The sequence below is a fragment of the Pipistrellus hanaki genome, assembly GCF_964339955.1.
Source record: "Pipistrellus hanaki genome assembly, chromosome: 7".
In the NCBI taxonomy this organism is placed as follows: Eukaryota; Metazoa; Chordata; class Mammalia; order Chiroptera; family Vespertilionidae; genus Pipistrellus; species Pipistrellus hanaki.
Window position 1 is genome coordinate 81,138,045 of NC_140509.1, and position 28,000 is coordinate 81,166,044.

Below are 28,000 nucleotides of genomic sequence, written 5' to 3' on the forward strand. Positions count from 1 at the left end.
TAACAGTCCCAAACATTAGATTCTTCATAATTTTTATTCAAGCAGCAATACATGTAGAATGGAAGATTATAACTTATTTAAAAAAAATTAAATACCTACTAAATAAGAGACTTCTCTCCCCCTTCCCCAACCGTGAAGATTTATTTTTGATTGTAGAGCTGAATATGTCTTGCAAAACACTTTTCTTTAGTCATCACTTGATTATAAAAATACTCGTCCCAACTCGAACATTACCTTAGGGTGAAAAAAAAAAGTTATTAATTTCATGGCAAATCACTGGTACAGCTAAAATGACTCTTCTAAGTTTGTGATTAATGAAGAATGCTGAAGAAAGCGTAAATACGTGTCTTCCCCATGTGGCAGCTGCAGCTCTGCGGCTCAGGCACTTGCTGTAGGCTTTACATTGTATATTTTAAAATGTAGAACTTTTTTTAAAAAAATAGAATGCATTTACAAAATATTACCACAGCCACTTGGAAGTTAAACCTCACTTCCAAATAGACTTAGTGACTGCAACAAAGTCTTCCTAGCAGTTTTTTTCTTCTTTAAAAAAAAAAATGTTTTATTGCTTTTTTACAGAGAGGAAGGGAGAGGGATAGAGAGTTAGAAACATTGATGAGAGAAACATCGATCAGCTACCTCCTGCACACCTACTGGAGATGTGCTTGCAATCAAGGTACATGCCCTTGACTGGAATTGAACCTGGGACCCCTCAGTCTGCAGGCCAGTGCTCTATCCACTGAGCCAGACCGGTTAGGGCTCCCTAGCATTTTCTATGCCAACTTCATTTTCATGAAAAGGTGCCTTACCTCTATGGTGATGAGGATGACGATCATCCACTCCAGGCGGAGCGCCCTCTTCTCTGTCAGGTGATTCCGCATTAGATCTGTCAGCTCCATGCAGTGCTGAAGTTTTTCATTCATGACCTGCATTAGAAAAATAGTATAAAATAAAAAACATGGACATACAAATACAAAGTATCATGTACTTCAACACATTTAATTCAGCAAATAAGTAACACGGTTACATGCTTCAAAATTGTTAAGGTTCGAAATAGGTATCCAGTGAAAAAGCATCCTTTCAATTCTCGCTCCTCAGTTCTCTCCCCGAAGGCAACCTGCCAATATTCCCTCACTCGTGCATCCATCTAGAGACATTTTGTCTGCACAGATTGAACTGCAAGAAGTACTTTGCATACTGCAGCTCTTATTGGTCAGGTTTGGATGGAAGATCTAAATATATATTAGTTTCTGAGTCCTAGTTTTTTGGTAGCTGCTTGTGGATTTTAGCAGTTATGAAAGGCAAACCTGAAACGGTTCATTCAGCACGGCCTTAAGATAACAATGATTAACCTACCTTATATTATACTACAATTCACTGTCAAATCCCACAAACAGATGACCTGCTGCTCACTCACCACTAGGTGGCACTGCTTTTGGCGCTGAACTGCAGAGGTTCTGCCCGCTGTTGCCTGCCTTAGGTTGGTTGAGGGAGTTCATAGAACAGAATCTTTGAATTTGAGACTTGAATGTGACCACTGGCAATTTATCCCTACTAAATCTCTCTGTAGCTCATTTTGTTTTGAAAATTGTTAAGTCTGGAAACATTAAAAAAGAAATAGTTTGATTCCCCTTGATTACTTATGGGGTGTGCTGAGGATGCAGGTTTGGTCAGTGGAAACTTGAGACAAGTTACAGATGCATGTTTGGGGTTTGACTGAAATGTGTTATGCGTTGTATCTATAATAAGAGCGTAATATGCTAATTAGACCAGATGTCCTTCCTTTCAGACAAAGACGCAGTGGGCAGGGACGGAGGCAGAGGCGACAGAGCACCCCCCCCCCCCCCCCCCAGCGCTCACAGACATCAGCCATCCTTACTCTTTACTCTCCCTGGCCTTCTATGATCAAGTACTTGATTTGCTTAGAGCAGTGGTCAGCAAACTCATTAGTCAACAGAGCCAAATATCAACAGTACAACGAATGAAATTTCTTTTGAGAGCCGAAAACCGACTTCGGCAAAGTTTCAATCGCACTGTGGTATTTTGTGAAAGAGCCACACTCAAGGGGCCAAAGAGCCACATGTGGCTCGCGGGACGCAGTTTGCCGACCACTGGCTTAGAGGATCCTTCTCAGACTGCATCTCTATTCTCAGTCACTATTACAGTTCCAGACCCCATGGAATTGTTTGAAACTTGAGAACGTCCTTATAGGTCTCTAGGCCTCCAAACTCTCACCACTCTTATCTAGTCTGCAGAGCAAATATCAGAATATGCTTTTGCCCAAAGAGTTGAAAATTTCAGACAAAAAAGGGGAAGTGGGAAATCTAGAGATCTGAACAGAAGTCAAATATTTTTCCAAAAGCAATTAAGTGCAGTGTCTTAAATTTAAAGTTTGTCTTCACATAGTCAGGCAAATTATAAGCAACACTGTGTCCACTGTGAAAAGTGCAAATACATACCTTAACTCTACGATTAATGCTTAGGAACTGACAAGTTTTGTCGTAAAGTTCTTCCAGGTTTTCCCTGTCCCAGTAGAAATCCGGAGTGATCAAGAAGTCTGAACTCAAGTTTATACGGTGTCTTAAAAAAAGGAAAATCAAAACTTTATTTTCTATCTTGAATTCAGAATCATGGTTTCTATTATTTTTTATACTTGGTGCTTTATTGACAATTGTTGATCTTTGTAATATATCTGAGAAAACATTTAAAAGAATTTTTAAAATTGCAAACTAATTCAATATTATTATTTATGAAGTAATTTGAATACAAAATGAAACTGTTTTGTTTCTACTTTTTTTTTTTTACTAAAAAGTTTTACAGTATACCCCAACATTTTTTTGTGTGTGGATAGGAATTAACATGGCTCCAAAGTAAAGAAAAAGGTGAAGGTTGACCACTCTTACTCCTCCTCTTATTCCCATCTTTCCTCTCTCCTGTCCCGTACCCCCATAGGTAATCAGTGTTAGTTCCCCTGGAGCCTTCCAGTGTATGTGTGTGTGTGACAGTCCTAATTTCTGAGACATTCTCTCGTTCCTAATTTCTATTTTTACATAAGAGGTTTAAGCTTGCTTTTAAATGAAACCTAAGTTGTAGAAGTAACATATAAATAGCTCACTATAAAAAATGAAAAACCTAGAGAGGGATTCAGAAAAAAGTGATAAGGCCTCTTCACGCAACGTACAACTCAAATCCTTCAGGCCCTGCAAACATTGCTGTGTCCTTCCAGACCTTTTTCTGTGCAAACACACATGCATGTGTGCACATATATGTGTATGTACACATATCAAGATGAATAGGGGTATTTATTTTTGTTGGTCTATACAAAGGCAATCATATCATATATAATTTGTGCATGTTTTTATGCAAAGATTTACATTCCTTTTAATAACATATGAGCACTTTTACTGTAAAGAGAAGAGAACTTCGGATAAGAACAGCAGGATTCTACAGAAACTGTTCACAAACTTAAGCATATTTAGTCCTAACTTCCGAGTTTTGTTTTTGTTTTTAATATATTTTATTGATTTTTTACAGAGAAGAAGGGAGAGAGATAGAGAGCTAGAAACGTCGATGAGAGAGAAACATAGACCAGCTGCCTCTTGCACACCCCCTACTGGGGATGTGCCCGCAACCAATGTACATGCCCTTGACCGGAATCGAACCTGGGACCTTTCAGTCTGCACTGAGCCAAACCGGCTTAGGCAACTTCCGAGTTTTGATACAACAATTGGCTGTATCAAATTCTGCTTGCGTTCCCAAGACGAGAGGAGGGGCTCTCTCTACCCCACCCCTTAGAGAACCCTGAGCTAGGGCCCCTGAGCTAGGAGAAACACATAGGTGGTGAAACAGGACCACCACTCTCCACGCCGAGTATCTAACGAGAACGTGGAAAACAATCTCAGGTCGATGAACTCTAGTCTCATCCCATACACCAGAGGGGATGAAACACTGAACAAGGCAGCCGGCCTATTGAAAACTACTCTGGAGAATCATTTCCTTTCCACAAAAGGACAGCAACAATAAAGTGGAACATTTAACATCTCTGAAAATGGGAGGCATCTTTAAAAGCTGTGACTTAAAATGTCAATGCCTTAATTTATTTCCCTTATGCTTTCCTTGTTATGTGTGCCCAAGAGAGAATGTGATAGAATTTACACCCAAATAAAACGGAAAGAGCTATTTCAGCAAGTGCAAGATCAAAGCTCTGGAATAAAAGAGCACTCTATCACAGCCCAGCCGGCCGGGCTCAGTGGCTGAGCATCAAGCTATGAACCAGGAGGTCACTTGACGATTCCTGATCAGGCGACATGCCGGGGTTGCAGGCTCAATCCCCAGTGTGGGGCGTGCAGAGGCATCCAATCAAAGATGCTCTCTCTAAACTGATGTTTCTATCCCTCCTTCCTTCCTCTATGAAATCAATAAAAATATACATACATTTATTTTTTAGAAGCACCATATCATAGTTTTAAGTGACAGCACCCTCTTTCTACTGGAGCATCTTATGTCGCCTACATCAATGAAATGTGGTACATTTAGATCCATTTAGCATTATGATGCAGCGACATATTTTCACTGAGAATTCCCATTATCCAAATGCTAGAAGGTGTCTATCTTCGAAGAACATCACCTGTGCTCTCTCAGGTAGGTTTAATGCAGATTAACTATGATCTCTTTTGCACATGCAGACTTTCTTCAGTTTGGCCCTAGTACAGCTCACTGCTTCTCAGGGGTAAGGATTCTGCAGGCTTATAAAGAACGGAATGAAAACAGCTCCAAATCCCCTAAAGGTGCAAATGTTGACTCTTGACTGAGGAACTACAGGAATGTCTTCTTGAGATCATTAAACATATGAAATATTTACTGGGAACATTTTACCTGAGGGCAAAGAGTTCACCGATTTTCTGCATAACTTCTTCATGAGATAGTTTCACTTTCCTCCCAGCTTTTAAAGCCTATTTGGGAGGGAAAAAGAAAACATACATGTGTACACATATATCTGCATCAGTAAGAGGGACCATAAAGCAAATTCTGAAGCATTATCCAATGTAAATGACATCTCTTGGATAACTGTTACCCAATCTAATAAAAAATACTTAATCTTGTTAGGTAGAAATTTTATATTCCCCTTTTCATTTCCTTTCTTACCTGCATTTACTACATTATACGTTTCTAATCTTTTATTAAAAATTCAAGACCTTTGCCCTGGCTGGTGCTGCTCGGTGGTTAGAGCATAAGCTCAAGCACTGAAAGGTCAAAGGTTCGATTCCTGATCAAGGGCACATACCTGGGTTTCAGGATTCCCCCCCTTGCCCCCGGCATAGTTGGGGTGCATGTGTGTGGTGAGGGCAACCAGTCAATATGTGTCTCTCACATCAATGTTTCACTTTCCCCCTCTTTCCCTTCCACTTTCTGAAAAGCAATGGGAAAATATCCTCATGTGAGGATTAACACACAATTCAGGGCCTCTTATCCCAAGTATAATTAGATTTATTCTTCCACGGTAAAAAGATTAGAGCAAGCTTGATTTTTAATGTATTTTCAAGTTTTGATATAACTTTATATGCATTTTTCATGCCTCTATTGTGAAAAACAATTCAGCATAATACCTTTTTTAATTAAGCAAAGTGGTCATGACCTCCTTCCTTAGAAACACTTCACTTTTCTTTAATGCAGGTACATTAAGAATAATGCACCATCAGAGGAAAGTAATTAGAATTTTACACCTGAAAGGTAAAAACAGCCTGGCTGGTATGGCTTAGTGGTTGAGTGTCAACCCATGAACCAGGAGGTCATGGTTTGATTCCTGTTCAGGGCACATGCCCGCGTTGCAGGCTTGATCCCCAGAGTGAGGCATGCGGGAGGCAGCAAATCAGTGATTCTCATTGATGTTTCTATCTCTGTTTCCCTTTCTCTCTCTGAAATCAATAAGAAGAAAAAAAAAAAATTAAAAAAAGTATGAAATTTCTTATTCATCATTTTATATGTAAGTGGGATTTTTTCCTTTAAAGTATAGCTTTCCTAATGTTTATTATTATTTTATTGTACTCCAAAATATATGGTTATAGTGGAAAATGTGCATTTTCTCCCAAATAAAAACCAATCCTTGAAAGGAAGCATAAAGTTGGTATAATTACCTCTGGAATTGATTGAATAGATTCCACAAATTGATCCAATGATGATTCCCAAATAGCCAGCTTCACTGGGGAAAAAGTTCACAACGGATCACTTATCACCTTCACATTTACACGAAATGCAGAAGGGCACGGCACCTTTCCCGCGTGTCAGCAATACTCTACGACAGCAGACGCCACCGGGAGCCCACGGACCATGGGGGTCCATGAGGTCCCCAAGGTTGGCGAACGCTGCTCTAAGATGCAAATCTGCTGCCAACTTGGAAGTGAAATTTAAGAAGTTTGTCATCCTAAGGGACGGCACTAAAGTGGCAAAAGACAGAGGAAATGAAGTTGCTTTCCAAGCCCTGCTGGCAGTCCAAAGCTACCTGGAATAGAATTCCTGGTTTTCTAATATTGAAGCCTGAAAACCAGAAAGAGCTACATCCCGGGACAAAGGGCAGCTGTGGAGGTGGGCAGAGACAGGCTCCCCGCCCCCACCTCCCCCCCCAATTCCCTGGGGCTGTGGGTACAGCGCAGAAGGGCCTGAGCCCCCAGGGTGGTGTGGACAGGCCACAGTGCAGACTGAGGGCAAACAGGCTGTTCAGGGGCTTCTGCAGCTTCACCAGGTGCCTGGACCTTTCGGAAGAACGGAGACCCTCCCATTTCTGTGAAAAATCAGTGTGTTTCTCTCCAGAGGCCCGTGCCTGTCGCACAGGGCGGAGCTTCCCAGCCGCACCAGAGACAAGCTAACACCGATCACCACACAGGCAGGAGGGGAGAAACAGGCGGTAACAGCAATCTAAAACGTTTTTGGAGGGGGTAAGCTTTATCCACACAATTACTAAGCAACGAGGGGCTTCGGCACAGGTATTTCTGTTCTGCTTTTTCTCTCTCGCAGGAAAGAAGGAATGCTGAAGCTCTGCTGGGCATTCGATAAAAACATGTCCAAATCGTTATTAAATACTTCAGCTTCCCTTGAAACGAAAGCTATGCAGTCCCCTCCCGGGTAAGGAGCGTTCACCTACCTGAGAGGCAGAGCGCGTTGGAGAAGGCGAATTTCTCCAGGATGGCGTCATCCACATCCAGCTCGGAGTTCAGCCGGATTTCTCCTCGATGCAGTCTCGACTGCCCCCTGTGGGAAGGGGACGTGTACCTTGTCAGTCTTAACGAGCACTTAATGTTTTTCTTTTGGAAAAGTCACCTTAGTTTAAATCTTTCTAGAGGTCATTTTGGTCATTTGTATCAAGTGTCTTATAAATATTCTCATACACTTTGATTCAAGTAATTCCACGTCTCGAAGTTCATTCTAAGAAAATAAAAGATGTGAAGAGGCATGTGTGTACCAAAAACACCGTGGCCCAATGTTTAACAGTAAAAAAAACAAGAAGAAATGAAATGTTCAACAGGAGAATGGTCCGTTTACAGTATCCCACAGAAAAAGTTAGAAAGCATGTCTTGGGGAAGATATGTAGTGGAAAGGAAAAATAATCACAGTAAACGGTTAACGGAAAAAACGTTGAATGGAAAGCACAGACAGTGCATTTGTAATCACACCGATGCGGCGTGGGTGGGAGGAAGAGGCAGCGGTGAGGACGAAGGGCTGGCTCAGTGGCTGCAGTGCCAGCCCGGAGAGCACAGGCTGCGGGTCCCATCCCAGTGGGCGCGTACGGAAGGCAAAGGATGGATGCCTCCCTCTTTCTCGCTAAAGAAATAATTGAAAACATATCCTCAGGTGAGGCTTAAGCAAACAAACACAAAACTAAGTTGCCCAAGTAGAGACCTCTGGAAGGGACCGGGGAGATGGCAAATGGAGGGACGGTAGAAATATAAACATCAGGAGCGAGTGGGAGAAGTACAGGGTGAATCTTCCCACAGGATGTGAGACAGGACGAGATGGACACGGGTGGACATGCAGAATCTGCTCGACAGCCTCAGGTGGAGGCAGGCAGACAAAAGGCCGGGAGGAAGCCGGAGCTGCCCGGATGCTGCGTGAAGGAGCCCAGGCCTCGCCGCAGAGCTGAGGGAGGCGGCAGAGCCAGGAGCCACAGGCAGGGCTCACCACGCCTCCAGCTGCCGGGCTGCTGGGCGGGGAGGTGGTCTCACCGAATGAAACCAAGTCACTGACGCTGGGCCCAGAGAGTTAGGGACCTGCCCCTCCTTAGGCGAACAGGCAGTGAGGATGAGGCCAGAGTGTGTGTGCGTGTGTGTGTGTGTGTGCATGTGGGTGGGGGAGCGGACCCAGGAGCAGCGGTTTGATCTGGAGCACAAAGGGGTTCACGGGAACTAGAGCCACAAGGCCAAGCGCTTACTGATCGCTCAGTTCCACCAGCTCCTCGTTGTGCAGCGCCTCTTAGGTTCACATCGCACTTGGGTTCAATCCCCGCTACCCTGGGCCCAGGTCCTCACGCTGGTCAGGTGCCCTGGGCACCACGGGAAGCCGGCGACCCGCAATGGCAGGGTCTCTGCCAGGATTCCATGAAACGTGTGGGCACGGGCAAGCAGTCTGTCTTTCCTGGTGATCACCCCTCACTGTACCCTCCCAGGCTCTCAGTGTCTCTTCCTGATGCCCCGAAGCTCTGCTGGCATCTCTTCCTTTCTTATATGACCATTCCCCCCATTCCACCAGACAAGTGGCCCCAAGAGGAAAAAGACCTTCCAGCCTATTCCTACTGCCTCTCTTTCCCCCTGACATCTCTCTTCGTTACCCCACCCCTGCGTGCCAGCCCAGACATCTCCCCGGACAGTCTGCCAGGCCCCACCCATTCCTACAAGGGGTCTTCTCATTGCATTCCCATGAGTGCCAAAAACATACCAACAGGGAGAAATGGACTCGGGAGAAACCACTAGGATAATGTGAGGGGCTCGTTCTGATGAAGGCACACTGTTTCATCGATTTAGGCTGCTCACCATTTTGGGGTTAGGCTCTCTGCTTGTTTTCATTTGTGAGCAGCCCAAGAAGGTAAACGAATGGTATTTATTACGCAGGGGTGGGCACAAGTAGGTTTATTTGCTGTGAGTACACAAAACAGAGTTTGTTCTTATATTACTTATTAATGATCGCATTATTTTCTTTACCAACAACTGTGAGCCTGCCTTTGCCCAGCCTGCATTTTTAGGCTTTGGATGGGTACCAACACCTGTCTCCTGAACACTAGTCTACGGATCCGTCTATCGTCTATCCCGCCGCGTTCCCCGGGTGTCCCCGTGCCCCGGGAGCTGCGGGGCCCTCACTCTGTCTTCGTGTAGTTGAGCTCCTCGTTCTCCCAGTGCACCAGCGCCGTCTCGTAGGGCTGCACCTCGTGCCTCTCCAGCACCTGCATCACGTGCTTCATCTGGAAGGAGAGGGGGAGGGAGAGAGGGGGGGCTGAGATGAGCCCTCCGCGGCAGAGTGGCGTGCCTCCTGCTGTTCAGCTGGTAAGGAAAAGGCAATGCACTGTGCCAGTCACCTCACCGGGAAGACCTAGGCATTCGTCTTTATGTTTGGAAAACACAAAAGAGCACAGAGGAGAAAATGAAAATGATCATTACCCCACAACCCAAAGAAAACCACCAGCAAAATTACGGTTTGTATGCTTTAAATTTAACTTAAAAAAAATGTTAAGTAACAGACTAAAAAATGTAAACAGCACAGAGGTCTGGAAAGTGACAATCTCGCCCTGCTCTCCTAAACTAATCCCCCTGAGAATTGTTCAGCTCCGTGCCCAGCCTGCCACACCCCTCCCCCTACCCTGCCGTGTGTGTGTGTGTGTGTGTGTGTGTGTGTGTGTGTGTGTGTGTAGTATATTTACTTAGCTTTTTAAAAGGAAACTAGGGGCACAAATTTGTGCGCAGGCGGGGTCCCTCCGTCTGGCCAGGGATCGGGCCAGTCAGGGCCATTCCCCCTAGTCCTGATCGGGGCAATGGCGCCGGCCGGCTGGGGAGGGAGTGCGGGAGGGCATGTCTGACCCTCTCTCCCAGTCTCGATTGGTCAGACCTCAGCAGCAAGCTAACCTACTGGTCAGAGCATCTGCCCCTGGTGGTCAGTGTGTGTCACAGCGACTGGTTGAGTGGTCAACCCAATGGTTGGTTGGTCAGTCGGACACTTAGCACATTACACTTTTATTATGTAGGATGGGATCATAGTGCACTTAGGAACGCTTTCATGCAGAAAGTGCATCTGGGTAACCATCCTAAATGTGCACCTACAGGGGGAGCCCTCTCTCCACTAGGACGAATGTGTGTATCTTCATGGCCTTGTGGGAATATTTCTTTAGAAATTGCTAGGTCAAAGACATGCACACTTACAATTTTGGATAAATTTTGCAAAGCCGCTCTCCCAAATAGTTTTCCAATTTTAGAATGCAAACATTTATGAATATTTAATTTAAATATTTAAAAACCCTGGTATTATCAGCTTTTACATCTTTGCTACTTCAAATAGCCAATCTGTATCTTCTTTTTTTTGTTGGTCACTTATATTTCCCTTTCCTTCAGAAAATGCCCCCACTTACCTCCACACACACTTGTGTGTGTGTGTGTGTGTGTGTGTGTGTGTTTACTCTTAGTAAAACTGGAAATATCTGAGGTATATTTTTCTAACCAACTCTGTTATTAGTTATAGTTTGTAACCTGCTCTTTTAACTGTATCATACACACATTTTCCACCATTTCCTAGGAATATTTTTCCCACATGATTTCAAAGAGCTGTAGTATATTCTACATTTACTACAGTAGTAAACTCGAAAAATTGGTGGTATTTAACAAACTTTCTACTACCATGTATTTTGGTTATTTCTCCATTTTGCTACTGAAAACGATGTGTTGATGAACCTCATGCATCAGCCACCATGCATAACTGCAACCGTTTCCTTTGGATAACTTTCTACATGGAAACCGCCGAGCTAAGTATAAAGCTTTGGTGTGTATGCTCAAACTGCCTCCAAAAGAGCTGTATCAAACACCTCCTGATTGGGCACTGGAGAAATTGTTTCCTGTGAGTGACAAAGTCCTAGAAAACTGATCTAAAAATGAGACTCGGAGGACCAGCTCCCCGTGTACTGTGTGTACATATTCACTTTGTAGGTTACCATGTATGGCGTATGCTTCCTTCTGACTGCAGTGTACCTGGGATTGTTCTGATTCTCCAAAAACTAGTGTATGCTCAGAGGTTGCAGGAAGTTTATAAGCCAAAATAGGATATATTTTGGAAGACGAAACTGCTAGGATAAAAATGACATAATGCAGAGCAAACGAGTTGTGGATTGCCTGTTAATTTATCCCCCAGTGGCTCAGATTGTTGAGCATTAACTATTTATTCTCAGAAAACTGTATTTTTATACTTTTACACCTTATTTATACTCACAGTTTTGTCTTTTACGTTCCAGAACACAGCAGCTCCTTCCCTAATTTAAAAGAATAAAAGGACGAAGTTAAAGGTAGAATACATCCTTTAGGACCATACGTAAAGCCATGCCTGAGTGACTTCTAGGATGTATCCAGAATGCAATTTAAAAATATGTGATTTATTACTGATTTGACATTATGGTTCCTAGACGGATATGCCAAAACAAAAGCTACTCTTTGAACTCTTGAGAAAACCGGACCTCTCAACAATTCATGATTTCTCTCTTGGTTTGCAGAATAAGTAACTCTTATTATAATACTATGGAACGACGTATCTAGACTGTTGTATACTTGCTTCCATTTTGATGTACAAAGATCAGAATAAGGACATTTTTGAGACTCGCTTTAGCGCTCCTACAGATTCTGCTGTAGGAACAGAACAGAGGGCCATGCTTTTCATAGCTGTGGGATAGAGAGACCGAGACGAATGAAAGCACAGACACCTGGGGGTGAGGCCTCGTCCTCACAGTGCGCACGGCAGAACTACAATAAGCTGCAGGAGCCTCGGAATCCGATTCTGGCTTTGATAGAATGTAAGGCCTGAAAGCTATAAACCCACTTGTTTTGATTTCTGAAGTCTGCGTGTCGAGCTGTTTGAGCAGCACATAAAAGAGGGAGTTACGGCTCTGGGTTATTGCCCGGAGGAAGGAAAGGTGGGGATGAAAGGAAGGTAAAAATATCCTGGCCCCCTGGCAGCCTTCAGACATTTCTTAAGTGATTCACCAAGCATCTGGGCTACAAAGATGAGGATGGCCTAGTTCCTATCCTCACGGAATGCCCCATCTGGAGAGACTGATCCTAGACTGCCCATCACAATAGCGCGTGACCAGTGCTCTGACTGAATGGAGCAGCATATACCCGGGCAGACACAGTTCCCAAAGGACCAGCAAGCTAGCCAAAGGAGAGAAAGGAGGGGGCAGCCAGCAGAGGGCACACCCTGGGCTCAGGAAGACGGTGGGAGGGACAGGGCACCCCCTCAGAATAAAGAGCTAGCAGTTTGCTTGGCGGTGGGTGCGGGCAGGGAGGAACTTGGTGTTCTGATAAGCTGAGTCAAATTCCACCGAACTTTAAGCAGCAGAGGGTAGTGACCAGAAGACCTATTGACAAATGTTCCTGCCTGTGACAGACACAGACTGGTGGGGTGAGGAGACCAGGGAGGAAGTGGTTGTGGTAGGCCAGCACAGTCTCAGGACACGGGTTTGAGAGGCCTTTAAAGCCATGGCCTGAGAGCAGGCATCCAAGGGGCACTGTCAGGCACACGAGAGGTCCGGGCACGGTGCACCCTCCGCCTGGAGCTGGGCTGTGGCTGCTGAGCACCCGAAGTAGGCCTGGTCCACACCGAGATGCTGCACGTGAGACACACCGGCTTTCAAAGGCTCGGTGCGAAGAGAAGAATGTGAACTGTCACACTCCTGGAACCCACACACAATAATACTGAATGTAAGCTGTAGTAGAAAAAATTTAAAATTATCCTGCCGTACTCTTAGGGGGAAAAAAGAATGCAAAATTTCATTAATTAATTGATTGATTACATGTTGAAATGGTAATATTTGAGGTATGTTGAGTTAAATAAAATACACTATTAAATTTAATTTCAGGCAATATATGGTTTTGTTAGTGTTATTCAAAATTCTTTTTTTTAAAAATATATTTTATTGATTTTGTACAGAGAGGAAGGGAGAAAGATAGAGAGTCAGAAACATCGATGAGAGAGAGTCATCGATCAGCTGCCTCTTGCACACCTCCTACTGGGGATATGCCCGCAACCAAGGTACATGCCCTTGACTGGAATCGAACCCGGGACCTGTCAGTCCCCAAGCCGACGCTCTATCCATTGAGCCAAACTGGTTTCGGCTTTTATTTATTTATTTTTACTATAAAAATGTGGCTGTTAGAAAATGTACTGCTACCGGTGAGGCTTGTGTTTGTGGCTTCCATTATGTTTATAACGGTCGGCACTGGCCTCAGCATTCAAATTCCTCCCACTATTCTACTGGGATTGCATGTTGCACTCTGAATTATCTTCAAAGTAACATCAAAAGGAAGATGAGTCATCGACAGAGGCACTGATAGGGCTTCCAGTTATCAACAACCACATGGGGGCAGAGGGGGGGGGAGTAGAGCGTGAGGGGAGGACATCCGGCCTGCAGGCCGAAGAAGGCCCACAAAATCACTTGGTCTGGCCCCGCCCAGGCATTAGGGGTGCGTTAATTGTTTGAACAAATACAGGAGGCTAATTTGTAAGTTGTTATTGTGTATGACCCAAGAATGAAGTCATAAATGTCCAAATGACCCGGGGCCAGAAAAAGGGTTCCCTGCCCTTGAACTACAAGGATGAAGACCAAAGTCTGGGTTCTTCCGGATGCTCCGTGTTTCTGTCCTGCCCCTTGTGAGTCCCCTGCTCGTGGACAATTCTCTTAACTCCCCTGACCCCCGTTTCCTTGGCTGAATATGGGACTAACAGACCTTTCTCCCATGCTGGGAGGGTAGCATGGAATTATTCCAAGTGGTTTCTACTATTGCTCCCCTCCCCCTCAGCCACTGGGCAGTATGTGACATTCAAACCACCTTTCAGTAAAGGAGTGAGTGTGAGCCAGGTCGCAGTCAAAGTGCCCGGACAGGTAAAGCGGGCCAGAGCATCAGTGAAAGAGCTGCAGAGGGAGAAGGAGAAAAGGAAGAAAAGGCAGCAGGGCAGGCAGCCTGAGTCAGAGAAGCAAGGCGCCCTGAGGATGAATGGAAAGTGGGTGCTTTACCTGGACTTAGTAAATGCAAATCCAGACTTAAAGAGACAAGCCAGGGGAAGATTATTTGCTGCTGTTAAAAATTATTTTACAGCCGAAACCAGTCTGGCTCAGTGGATAGAGCGTCGGTCTGTGGACTGAAAGGTCCCAGGTTCGATTCCGGTCAAGGGCATGTACATTAGTTACGGGCACATCCCCAGTAGGGGGTGTGCAAGAGGCGGCTGGTCGATGTTTCTCTCTCATCGATGTTTCTAGCTCTCTATCCCTCTCTCCCTTCCTCTCTGTAAAAAAATCAATAAAATATATTTTAAAAAATTATTTTACAGGAGGGTTTACCGAAAGTTGCCTAAAATGGACAAACCCTCCTGGATATAATAAGAATCAAAGGACACATTTAAATCACAAACTCGCTCCTGAGAGAGGAGGCACCTGCACCTGTAAGACCACATTTCCCGCCCACGGTCCCCCTCCCAGTGGGTTCTTCCTGGTCTTACCTGAAGAAGAATATTGTTCCAGGATCGCCTTCTTTTGCAGAGTTTTGCACACCCATCACCAAGATATTGGCTGCATCTGTGGTTTAAAATAACTGGCTGAAAAGCTATGTCACGAGGTGGCACAAAGTTTAAAAGGCACCATAAACGTTTAATCAAGAACGCGTGATCATCTTCTTACTCCATTAAGCACTCTAAGAACACACCGATCATCTTTCTACGCAGGGGTCCTCAAACTTTTTAAAGTGGGGGCCAGATCACGGTCCCTCAGAGAGCTGGAGGGCCGGACTATATGAACTACTAATCCCTACTGTAACACCTCGGCTGCGCTCACTGCCCAAAAAACCTGGCGGGCAGGATCAGACTCCCCTGGGGGCTGCATGTGGCCCGTGGGCCGTAGTTTGAAGACCCCTGTTAACTAAGGTTTCCTGAAAATGTTCAATGAACATGAAAAAGCCATAGGAAATACTTTCACAAACATTCAACAGCCTGTGAAACTGTTGGTGCTATTTAAACCCGCTCATTCATACCCATTTTGATTCAGTAATCACCAGTCCAGTTAATTATTATTAAAGTCTTAGTTAGTTTCAATACAACTAAAGCTCTACAAAATTAATTTAAAGTAGTATATAGGTGAAGAACCATCTATATACTCTCATCTTTAAATACCACTTTGTTTATAATTTTATATATTAATAATATAATTCTCAATCTTTCTGAATTTTAAATGATACTATGTAAATTGTGGGTAAAAAAAACAAAACAGAAACAAAGCTACTGACCATTTCAAAGTTAATTATGAGAACTACCACCAGTCACCTGTAATGTTGAAATATTTTGACCTTTTAAATATTATTAAATATCAATATACAAATATTCATAAAAAGTTGTAACAAGTATATAAATATTCTATAAGTTGAAAACATATTAATATATCAATACATATATTAATATTAATATGTAAAAAGTTATATATAATAGTATCTTAACCTTAAATTAGGATCCTCAAAGTTTCAGACTTCCTGCTAGAAGCGAGGGAATTGAGATAGGGATCAAGTCCTAAAGCAGCTTTTTTGGGTGACCTCTAACTTCCCTAAATCCCGCAGAGGGCCACGGTCACCCGTGCAGCCGGAGCAGCACGAAAGGCAGTGGAGCCTCGCAGGGAGGACGGGCAGGATCCCCGGGGAGCCGTGCCCCGACCACCCGCCCGGCTGCCAAGGGCGACTTTCTGTTTGGGGCCCTGGGCAGAGCTCCGTCTTCCTAAGTCACTTATGCCTGTTTTCGCCATCTAATGGACCAAACAACCGGTTCAGATCATTAAGGCTGAGAAAGCATAATGCTATTTGGACTATTTCATGTGGGGTCAACGACTCCCAGAATTTTCTCTGGAGCAGGGGGTTTTCAACCTACACGTTCTGCTACTTTGAGGTAAATTCATGAATTTTCAGCAAAGTGTTCCAAGTTACTTATTTTTTTTTTAATATAGGGCAGGCTATTTCTCAAGAATCCTTCCTGATCTTCTAATTTCCTCGGTTAAGGTTATTTTAATATTGTGTTCACCTTTTGGCGCATTTTCTTAGTTTCAAAGTCTTGGATGATATTGGTCAATTTTTCTTTAAAGGATGTAATGGTCAACATTTCTATCAATTTCCTGGCTCTGCAGTGATACTAAAGGAACACTGTAATGCGAAAGCAATGAACGGCCAAGACCTTCATCATCCAACGTACGGGTGATGCTATGCAGCTTAGTAGGTCTTATTGGTTTCAATCTGAGAACTAAGCTCTCATAAACTACATTTTAATTTCTTTGTATGTTGTTTTTATGAAGGGGTTCAGCCACCACATTTATGATGCAATCCTTTAAACAGAAAAGGAAACTTAAGCAAACGCAGACTTAAGACAGTATCAGAGGAAGAGTATTTGCTAATGCATTTTAACATACTTGGCCCCGGGTTCAAGATGTACCTCTAGGCAAGCTTGTGACTTCAATGTATCCTTGAGAGGCCAGATCTTGGGAGAGGGCTCCAAGGTGATACTCGTCGGCGGTGGCGAAGGCCGTGCAGTGCATCAGGTCCTGTTGTGGGGAGATCAGCAGGACAGGGGTTACCGGGAGGCCCAAGGGTCCGCAATGGCTGCTGTCACCTTACCGGCTCCGCCTTGCAAAGCCGGTGTTTTCCAAACTTCTCAAAGACTCACACAAGGGATGTATTAAAGAGCAGGAGGAGGGGCTGCAGGCAGACAGGCTGCTGCTGAGTGTATGAAAGAACGTGCTCCTGCTAGCCCAGTGGTCGGCAAACTCATTAGTCCACAGAGCCAAATATCAACAGTACAAAGATTGAAATTTCTTTGTAGAGCCACATTTTTTAAACTTAAACTTCTTCTAACGCCACTTCTTCACAATAGACTCGCCCAGGCAGTGGTATTTTGTGGAAGAGCCACACTCAAGGGGCCAAAGAGCCGCATGTGGCTCTTGAGCCGCAGTTTGCCGACCTCAGTGCTAGCCAAAACAGCAGGACGGCTACCCTGAGAGAGAAGCCGCTCCCCTACTGGGAGTGAGTGTATCAGGGGCAGAGTGAGCGAAGATACAGAGGACTAAGGAGGCATCACGTGGGTGCCCGAGTGACATGTTATTTATTTACTTATTGGATGACATGCTATTCAAAAAGTTTCTCCAACCCGGAGTTTCCATCACTCTTATTCACAGTCACATTATTATTTAAGGTCATTCAATAACTTGCCACTAGCCTGTACAAGTCAAGATTATTTGAAATCTACAAAGGAATTACAGATCTTCTACTCTGGTTGATATTAAGCACGGTTTCATAGATCTGAGAATGCACCCAGGTTTGATTCCTGCACCGAGTCTCGGCCGTGTGTACATGTGAACATTCATGATTCGTGTCTGTACAGCACACACATGAAAAGACGGCCCAGTGCAGTGTTTTTCTCAAACTGTCTGTCACAACCCATTAGTGAGTCCTGTTATCAGCTAAGTGGTCCAAACCAGCTTAAAAACAAAACTAAACAGAATAAAATAGAAAATATTAGGGTACATTATTCATAGTAAGGAGATATTTTATTTTGTGAAGTTTTCTGTCACTTAGATATGTCTACGTATGTATACAGGGTCACTATGTATTTCCTATATAATAAAAGGCTAATATGCAAATTGACCAAACAGCAGAATGACAGGTCTATGACATACACTGATCACCAGGGGGCAGAGGCTCAACGCAGGAGCTGCCCCCTGGTGGTCCATGCGCTCCCACCACAATGGGAGCACTGCTGAGCCAGAAGCCCAGTTCGCCGAAGTCCTACAGATGTACAACTGCCAGCATAGGTCAGCTCTCCAGGCCCAAGCTGGCAGTCAGACATCCCCCGAGGGCTCCTGGACTGTGAGAGGGCAGGTGCAAGCCAGGCTGAGGGACCCCCGCCATGCACGAATTTCATGCACCGGGCCTCTAGTATAATATAAAATACATTTCTCACTTTGGGACAAGGTCAATGAAGTCAAAAGCTATTGGCACAGGTGCTAAGAGTTCAGGCACAGAATTTGATTCATTTTTAAACATTAGATTAATAATAATGCCTATTTTTTAGGGTTGTTGTGAAGTTTAAACAAGATGATCAATGTCCACTACTTAGAACTCTGACTGGCACAAATGTTCAACATTTCTTATAGTTATTAAACCATCAAAGTTTATGGGAGGTTAAAAAGTTTATCAAGAATAAATAAAATAAAGAAAAAAAAATATAAAAAGTAAAAAAATTAAAAAAAAGTTTATCAAGTAAATTACATCTGGACATTCACATATTCATTATTTTCTGTTTTAACATCTACTGATCAGAACGTGAGGGATTCTATTCCTCTGAGATATATGGTGCCGTATCACTGATCAAAAGAGGAGGCTCACTAAATCAAAAGTTATTCCTGGACTCACTCATCTCCGCTCCTAAAGTCTTTTCTTTTCTGTTCCAGTCCCAGTATGAAGTTCAAGAAAAGGAGTATATTAATTCCTTCCTTTCTCCCATCAACAATACATTACAATTTTACACAAAATCCAGATTTCCACCATCTTTTGATCAAGCGGAAGACCTGGCAATAATCAACTAGGGTTTAGGAGGGGCGGGTCCCCAGCCCACACGGTCTCCCACTCCCTGCTGTCTCGTCTACGTCGCCCCCATTTGGTACTGGCCCGGCCCATCTGTGCTGAAAATGCTCACTCCTTTTCACTCTCAAAAATGGGGCAAGGCAAAGCATTTAATCACCATTTCCAGGAGAAAATTTATTCTGAGCTCCAGATAGTCAGATTATAAATACATTTTAAAACACAGCCTGTTTTTCACTTAGCCGATCCGAGGATTTTCTTTGCAGATTTCTTAAAGATTGTCACATTTCCTTCTCTCACTGTGTCCCATTTAGTTTTGCTAAAAATTCTAGCCAGTATCACATGGCGTGTGTGGCTTGCCACACTACTTTCTGTATCCCCCTTAACCTGAATCTGTTTAAGTTATGGCTTCTTCTATTAATAAGTGGGTCATAAAGTTTTTCAGTTTGGCTTGGTCGATATATTTTTTCCCCTTTGCTCTTAAATTGCAAGACTGTATGTAAATCTATTTGGTAAAAGGAAAGAGAACTATGAAGTGTCCTGTTTTTGCATTTCCCCCTATTAATTAAAAGTGATATTACTTTGCGCGAAGCTTTCATTTTCTTATGTCTTTTACTTAATTTTTACAACGAATCATTATTTAGTAAGCATTTTGTACATACACATACAGAGTACAACTTTCAAGTTGTAAAACGGGGTCAACAACCTGCTCTTCAATAAATGTGCCAAACCAACCAAAAATAGTTCTTGGATTTAAGACCTAAATTTAGGCCTTCCTGTTTTAAAATGTTAGAAACAAAACACCCCAAAGCCAAGAAAACCACAGCACTTTCAGTTTCCGGCTTTCCCCCTGGCCACAGGAGACACGCTCCAGCACAGGGGGCATGGAAGCTGCACAGGAGTCTTGTTTTAGCGTCACACGCTCCGATGAGACACTCGTCTTAAAAAGGAAAGTTTAGTTTGTTCACATTCGGTGCCTGAAGAACGTTAGCACATGACAGCCATGCTGCTTCCCTGCCGTAAGGGGGGGAAATGCGTGTCTTCCTGTACAGATTGCAGGTGAACCTGCAGATACATTTTACGTTACTGTTACAATGCTTTAGCTTTCTAACTTTCCCATCGCAGCCTGTGGTGAGAAGTCCTTTCATATACACAGTATGCACACACCAGTAGCTGTCACAAAGTTTCCCCAAACAATATTTTTTACGCTTTACACTTGTAATGCATTCTTATACTTTACATATTCTATTTCATTAAAAAAAAAACCACCCCAAAAAACCCACCCCAAAACACACACACAACAATCTATATATCAAAAGGTTGTGGGCTTGATTCCAGGTCAGAGAGCATACCCAGGTTGCAGGTTTGATCCCTGGTTGGTGTGAATGTGGGAGGCAACTGGTAGATGTTTCTCTCTCTCTCTCCCCCTTCCTCTCTCTTTAAAAGAAAAAGAATTAAAAAAAAAAAAAAAAAAGTGATCTCACTGATCATTTCTTCAACAGAAGTAAAAAAAAGTAACAGCCCACTAGTTAAGTTTACAGTTCATCGCAGTGGTGGTCTGAAGCCACGCCTGGGCATTCCAGCACTTGGTGCGCATGTGGGCTCCATGCAGCTCAGGGCCGGGGTCCTGACACTCTGCGTTCTGCTCCTAAAGACAGGCCATGCCAGCAGCACTGTGGTCGCCATGGTAAGTGATGAGCAGCGGATGGAGGCTGATAGCTCAGTACGTCATGATCTCTGCCAACGAGACCAGGGGGAGCTGATTCCCATAGAGGAGGTGATGAACCTCATTCCGTCAACTGCAAATGCGTGCTGTTTGGCAGAGGGAGTGGGCGCGCTCAGGAGCCCGGGGAACGAGACAAATCCCGCCCGCTTTCTGGTACAAATATAGCTTTGTATCTGCCATGAATTCAGGTTTTTGTGCTTAATTTCATCTCAGACACTTAGATACTGGATTTCTTGGACTATCACAAAGTAATATAATAAAAACATCAGGAGCCAGGAAGAAGAAATGGTAAGAGAAGTTCACACGTAGCTCTTCCATCCTTTATATCCTGGGTTCAGAGAGGCTGTACAAGAACATAAATAAAACCAAAATCCAAAATAAAAAATCATTGGTCGATGCCTAACTTCATAATCTGAAGATTAGTAATGAGGGTCTGTAGATCTTCTCAAAGGAAGCCATCAGCCCAGTAAAAAAGCACAAGCCCTAGCTGGTTTGGCTCAGTGGATAGAGCATCAGCCTGCGGACTGACGGACCCCAGGTTCGATTCTGGACTAGGGCACATACCCTGGTTGTGGGCTTGATTCCCAGTTGGGGGAATGTAGGAGACAACCGATCAATGATTCTCTCTCATCATTGATGTTTCTCTCTCTCTCTTCCTCTCTAAAATCAATAAAAATATATTGTAAAAAACAAAACAAAACAAAACCCACAAAAAAACCCACAACAAAATTAAACATGCTTAGGGTCCACTCAGAATTGAGATGTTCAGACAGACATTCTAACCTGTTTTCTGATAGATACTGCAGGACTGATCAAGTTTTAAATATTCTACATTCCTTTAAAAATAAAAAAACCTCACTCGAGATATGTTTTTTATTCTTTTTTAGAGGGAAAGGAAGAGAGGGAGAGAGAAATATTGATTGGTTATTTCCTCCTGTACACCTGACCAGAGATCAAACCTGCAATCAACTGAGCCACCTGACCAGGGCCACATTCTTAATTAAAAATATATATATTTTATTGATTTTTTACAGAGAGGAAGGGAGAGAGATAGAGTCAGAAACATTGATCAGCTGCCACCTGCACACCCCCCACTGGGGATGTGCCCGCAACCAAGGTACATGCCCTTGACCGGAATCGAACCTGGGACCTTTCAGTGTGCAGGCCGATGCTCTATCCATAGAGCCAAACTAGTTTCGGCCACATTCCCATTTTTTTTAAATTGATTTTATACCGAGAGGAAGAGAGAGGGATAGAGAGTTAGAAACATCGATGAGAGAGAATCATCGATCAGCTGCCTCTTGAACATCCACATCCCCTATTGGGGATGTGCCCGCAACCAAGGTACATGCCCTTGACTGGAATCGAACCCGGAACCTTTCAGTCCACAGGCCGGTGCTCTATCCACTGAGCCAAACTAGTTCCGGCCACATTCCTAGTTTTTAATGATGAGGAATACAGACATAAAAAAAAAAAAAATCTCTTTGCCCCTTTCCATCCTTTCCAACTTAATAAACACTTATTAAGTACAAGGCACAGTTCTAGGTTATTAGATTAGAATTATTAGAAGATAGGAAGGTTAACAAAGGGCTTGATTCTGACCCTAAATATTTCTCATTTGGAGGGGAAATGTGATTATAGCTAATAAATTCCCATATACCCTGTAACAGAGAACAAAAATACCCCTTCAACCTTCAAAGAATAAAAAAGCAGAAACCTTCCCCCTGCCTTTGGACTTGACCTTGCCACCTCATTTCACCACCCCAACCATGCAGTCCCATGGACTCATGAATGCCTACCTGTCTGCACAGTTACTAAAACACTATTTTTAATTTAATAAACAATTCCTTCAGCTTGATTTTTTAAAAATAAGTGTTTTTTTGTTTGTTTGTTTTTACGGGACCATTCCTAGACTGCATTTAATACTCTTCTTCTTTTTCAAAGTTTCCTTAGGCCAATAACTAACCCTTATGTATTTGTTCATTTAATCACCCAGTTTGTCTTTATATGTTTCACTCATTCTTAACATGAAGATTTTGATTCCCTTTGAATACAGGAAGTTTTACTCTTTGGCTTCAGAGATCTTGAGGACAAAGCTGCTGAGCTGTGTGCGGTCCACGCCAGCTCAGAGGGCGCGATCACTCCTCCCCGCAGGCCCCACCTCGCCTTTACCTCGTTCACGGCCAGAACGGGGAGGTTGGTCCTGGACGGCTGCCGCGTCCTCGAAGGCTTCAGTGGCCTCTTGATCTGCGGGAAGTCTTGTTTAGGAACAAGCGTTTCTGTGGACGTGGACGAGCAATGCCTCTCGATTACTTTTATAAACCACTTGGGACCTAATGGGTTTGGCTTGTGAGTCAGCCGGTGAGTGCCCGGAGCCTTCCTGGCGGGGAGGCGCGCCTGTCCTTCAGGGCTGCGGGCGGGGCCGAAGGCAGAGGACACGCTGGCGTTGGGTGCGCTCTGGCTCGTCTCCAGGACCCGGGCCTCCTTCAGACCGGCGGCTGCGGGGTCGGCGAAGAGCAAACCCCCGGCGGGACCCCTCGCCAGGGTGCTCTCGAGCTCCTTGAGCGGGTTTCCCGCTCGCTGAGCCAGGCTGCGGCGCTGACATGCTTTTGATAAAACGCAGTGAGATCCGGCCAGGGCATGGAGCAGTCTGGCTGACATGACCACATCCCAAGCTGGAAGGAAAAGAATTCAAAGTTCAAGCGTTGCTGTTGTTGTATTTTAAAGTTTCAAAAAAAAATACACAGTATTTTCCTAGGTAACAGGCAAATTTCTGTAAAAATATTTGCAAAAAGACACATCTTAGTCTAGCAAAAAAAAAAAAAGTTACAAAATAGATACAAGTATTTCTGCTACTTTCCCTTTAATCAACCTTTGGCCTTTATTCTGGAAGATTACGAGATTACAAAGCTAACAGGACGAGGACCTTAAAAAAGAAACAGAACTGCGAGAACTCTCCATTTTCTTCATTGGCGTATCTATTATTTAAAACCTGTCCTTATCAATTCCTTTATTCAAAGTGTATGCAGCCAAAACAAAAACAAAGCAAAAAAGAAAACAAAATGTATGCAGCCTCTACAGTGAGCTGGGGGCAGGCATGCTTCCGTGAAAGGACAGGGTCCCGCCATCGCGGTGCTGACAGTCTCTGGGGGGGACAGGTTTGCACCTGTTCACTGAACTCAGTGGAAGGCCCGAGGCCTACTCCAGTGCCCCGAGAATCACACAGCAGCTGGCCCCACCCACTGTGCAGGGAGAGGCACGACCGGCTCCTAGGGAGATCTAAGCTGCTACTCGAAGGGGAAGGTGCTTTTCAGGTTGGGAGTGAGAATGGCAGTGAGGATACGGGATGTCAGACAGACAGACAGACACAGACACATAGACACACTTTCTTTTCACATAAGAAAACAGACTACATAAGTAATTTCCCCTATTATTTATAGAATACTTGTTCTTTCAAAGTAAGCCTGTAGTAGACAATTATTGGGTCGGCAAGTAAGTAATTGCGGATTTTTTAAAGAAAATCAAAGACAATTTTTTCATGGAACTAAATAACTTTATTCTGTAATGTATTGCCCATTTTGATCAATGACCTTTTGCCATCTTTCAGGCAGCATCATAATCCCACGTTCAAAAAACTTCTGGTTTTTATTAGCAAAAAACTGAATCAGGTACGATTTGACATCATCATCATTATTGAAATTTTTACCATTCAAGGAGTTTTGTAAAGATCGAAACAAAAAGTAATCAGATGGTGCAAGGTCAGGACTATATGGTGGATGTGGCAAAACATCCCAACCAAGCTCCATTAATTTTTGCCGAGTGACCAAAGATGTGTGTGGCCTTGCATTGTCATGATGGAATACAACACCTTTTTGATTTGTCAATTCGGGCCGCTTTTCTTCAACTGCATTGTTTAATTTCGTTAGTTGTTCAATGTAGACATCAGAATTGATCGTTCGGTTGGGTGGTAAGAGTTCAAAGTAGACAATTCCTTTGTAATCCCACCAAACTGATAACAAAACCTTCTTTTGATGAATATCAGCTTTTGATGTTGTTTGAGTTGGTTCACCTGGCCTGCTCCACGATCTTTTCCGCTTCATATTGTTGTAAACAACCCATTTTTCATCGCCAGTTATCAGTCGTTTTAAAAATGGATCATTTTCATTACGTTTCTTTAGCAAATTGCAGCTGCTAATGCGTTGCGTTAACTGTGATTCTTTCAGTTCGTGAGGAACCCATGTATCAAGTTTTTGAACATAGCTAAGTTGTGTTAAGTGATTTTCAATGCATGTATGTGATACATGAAGCTTCTCTGCAATCTCACGTGTTGTACTGTGACAGTCCGAATTGATTATTGCTTTGATTAGGGCGTCATCAACTTCAACTGGACGACCAGAGCGTCTTTCATCTTTGAGTGAAAAATCACCAGAACGAAATTTGGCAAACCAATTTTGACACTGCCGTTCTTTTAAGGCTTCGTCACCATAAACAGCACATAACTTTTTATGAGCTTGCGATGCGTTTTCCCTTTGCGGAAATAAAAAAGCAAAATATGACGAAAATGTTCCTTTTGATTTTCCATTTTTCAACGAACGCCAAACGAAAACCACAAAACAGATCAAAAAACTTTTTTTACTGATTAACAGCTGAATAGCCAACTATCAAATAACAAAATGTGTTTTACATTTGTACTACGTCTGCAAACTAAAAATTCAACTGAAGCCATATGTGTGTGAAACCCGCAATTACTTAGCTGCCGACCCAATAATTTATGTTACAGCCCTAACCGGTTTGGCTCAGTGGATAGAGCGTCGGCCTGCGGACTGAAAGGTCCCAGGTTCAATTCTGACCAAGGGCATGTACCTTGGTTGTGGGCACATCCCCAGTAGGGGGTGTGCAGGAGGCAGCTGATCGATGTTTCTAACTCTCTATCCCTCTCCCTTCCTCTCCGTAAAAAATCAATAAAATATATCTTTAAAAAATGTTACAAAATCACACGTTAGGTGTGGAGCTACGAGTGGGAGTCAGTGATCGCAGGATGCACAGTCTGGCGGGGAAACACACATTAATGTGTGAGCACTAAAGCACACAGTGCTGTTGGGCCTGGGAAGGGAGCATCTGGGGTGAGGCGTGGGCGGCACCAAGTCAGAGGTGACATCTGAACTGGGTCTCAAAAGGGCAGAGGGATCAGCCAATCCAGCGCCCGAGAGGCACACAGTTCTGTTTGCCTGACAAACAAGGGCAGCTTCAGAGGAGGCAGGGGTCAACGGCCTCAGAGGTCAGCACCGGAAAGGGGCCAGTGGCCAGATCATAAGCAATCCCAGAGCGACTCTGTGGGTGGGGGGAAGCTAGAGCTTTCCAATGTGACACTCACAGGGCCGAAGGATGTTTAAGAAATGTATCTTTAGGCCTCGCTGGTTTGGCTCAGTGGATAGAGCGTCGGCCTGCGGACTGAAGGGTCCCGGGTTTGATTCTGGTCAAGGGCACATGCCCGGGTTGTGGGCTCGATCCCCAGTGGGGTGGCGTGCAGGAGGCAGCCGATCCATGATTCCCTCTCATCATTGATATTTCTCTCTCTCTCTCCATCTCCCCTCTTCTCTGAAAAAAGAAAAAGAAAGAAACGTATCGTTGGTAATGACGTAGAAGAGAAATGGAGAAAGACATCACTCACTGAGAACTATCTACCTACCGAATGCTCTGATTCCCCTGACAATAAGGCATTTAAAGGTCAGGAAACTGAGGCTTAGAGAGACTAACTGGTCAGTTAGCGAGTTGCAGAGATGTAATTAAAGCTGAGGCTTTCCCGGTTCCCAAAACAACGCTTGTACCCACAGCACTGCACCACCTCCCTTTAGCTGGGACGGAGAGAGGAGAGGACGGGGGTGGGGGGGGGTGTTTAGGGTTAGGGTGGGGCAAAAGTTGGTTTACAATTATTCATATGGAAAACAATACAGTAATTTACAAATAATCATACCAGGTTCTATCTCCAGCCAGAGCACATACAAGCAGCACTCAAAGCCCTGGCTGGTGTCCCTCAGTGGTTAGAGTGCGGGTTCTACAGAAGGAATGATTAAGCTCTTCTCCCCTCTTTCTTCCATGCCATTTATTTTCCCCTCTTTACTGGCACATTCTTTGTAGAAAATTTGACAATGGCTTCATATTTCACTTGAAATAAAAGCCAAAAATTTTAAAATAGCTTGTGTGGCCCTGTATCCTCTGGCTCTGTAGCTAACACCTCCTACAGCTCTTTCCCTGGCTCATTTTGCTCATCACTCTGGCCTCTGGATCTTGGCATTTACTGTTTCTTATGCTCTTCTCCTAGGTCCCTCTGCAAGCCTCATTCCCTCACCTTCTTCAGACCTTGGCTCAAATGACCCCTACTCAGCGAAGTCTTCCCCAACCACTTCATTTAAAATGCAGTCAGCACCCAGTCTCTATCTTCTTCACCCTTAGAGTTCTCCATTGCATTCAATATCCCTTGTATACCTTATATTTTCAGTTTATTAATTCACACAACACGTGTGAACTGAGTTCCTATCATGTGGTAGACACTGTCCTGCTTGCTGAAAATACAGGAAAACGGCTAGCAAATTCCTATCTTTTGAACTTTACATCGCATTGGGGTAACAGACAAAAAACTTAGAAAATCAGCCATATGTGTGTATATATATATATATATATATATATATATATATATATATATATATATATATATAACAGAGACAACGCCAGAAGGAAAATAGAAGAGGAAGGGATAGATTTGTCTCCCCTTTGAACGTCTGTGGAGAGATTTGTCTTTGGTTCACGCGGTCCCCTTGGCCATCGTGCCCAGCACCCGTTACTCAACTCCTACTTTCTTTTTCTTTTTCAACTCCTACTTTCTGTATCCCATTCAAAGCAGCTCCTCGGTTCCTGGGCTCATTTACTAAGCAAACAGTAGTCGCTGGGCTATACGATTCAATGGCTAAGTGACCTTAATCTCTGGGAGCATACCTTCCAATGCCTTAATCTCAAAGACATCTTTACCTTTGCAGGTACCGCTTTGCCCTGGCTCCCAAGAGCGTTCCGTGAGTGTGTGTGGGCTGAGTGCTTTTTACTCCCAGCTAAGTGGACCAAAGATCACCGTTATATGGGCAGAGTACCACAGCGGCCCCGCTGAGACCCGTGACGCCGGAGGTGCCAGGCAGGCGGGCGGGGGCCACCGCGTAGGGCCGCGTGAACCGAGGCCCAGGGCGGGCGGTGCACTAACCTCTCCGCCGGCCCAGAGCGCCGGCTGCAGAGAAGAGAGCGTGGCGGCGGCGGCTTCGCCTTCCCCAGAGCCAGCCCACGCCTGTGCCCCGGGCCTCTCCCGGCGCTGCGCAGGCGCACAGAACTCCGGCCCGGCGGAGCGCGAGCCTCCGGGACCACGTGACCGCCCTGCCACGTGACCGCGCCGCGA

At 44.2% G+C, this 28,000-nt stretch overlaps 1 protein-coding gene across 2 annotated transcripts; it reads right to left on the minus strand.

Moving 5' to 3' along the window:
• Positions 1–15: 15 nt before the first annotated feature.
• Positions 16–27,992, minus strand: RMND1 (required for meiotic nuclear division 1 homolog). Of its 2 annotated transcripts, none has more exons than XM_084890194.1 (12): positions 27,812–27,992; positions 22,735–23,237; positions 16,693–16,801; positions 14,731–14,806; positions 11,455–11,494; positions 9,345–9,445; positions 7,139–7,245; positions 6,135–6,199; positions 4,876–4,952; positions 2,460–2,580; positions 810–926; positions 16–234 (listed from the first exon to the last, which is right to left on the minus strand). In XM_084890194.1, exons 2-12 carry the CDS (start codon positions 23,221–23,223, stop codon positions 202–204), a joined length of 1,335 nt encoding a protein of 444 aa, XP_084746320.1. In that variant the 5' UTR covers positions 23,224–23,237; positions 27,812–27,992; the 3' UTR covers positions 16–201. The 2 variants fall into 2 exon arrangements, with proteins under 2 accessions (XP_084746320.1, XP_084746321.1); XM_084890195.1 differs by having other exon boundaries at positions 27,589–27,923.
• Positions 27,993–28,000: the final 8 nt, after the last annotated feature.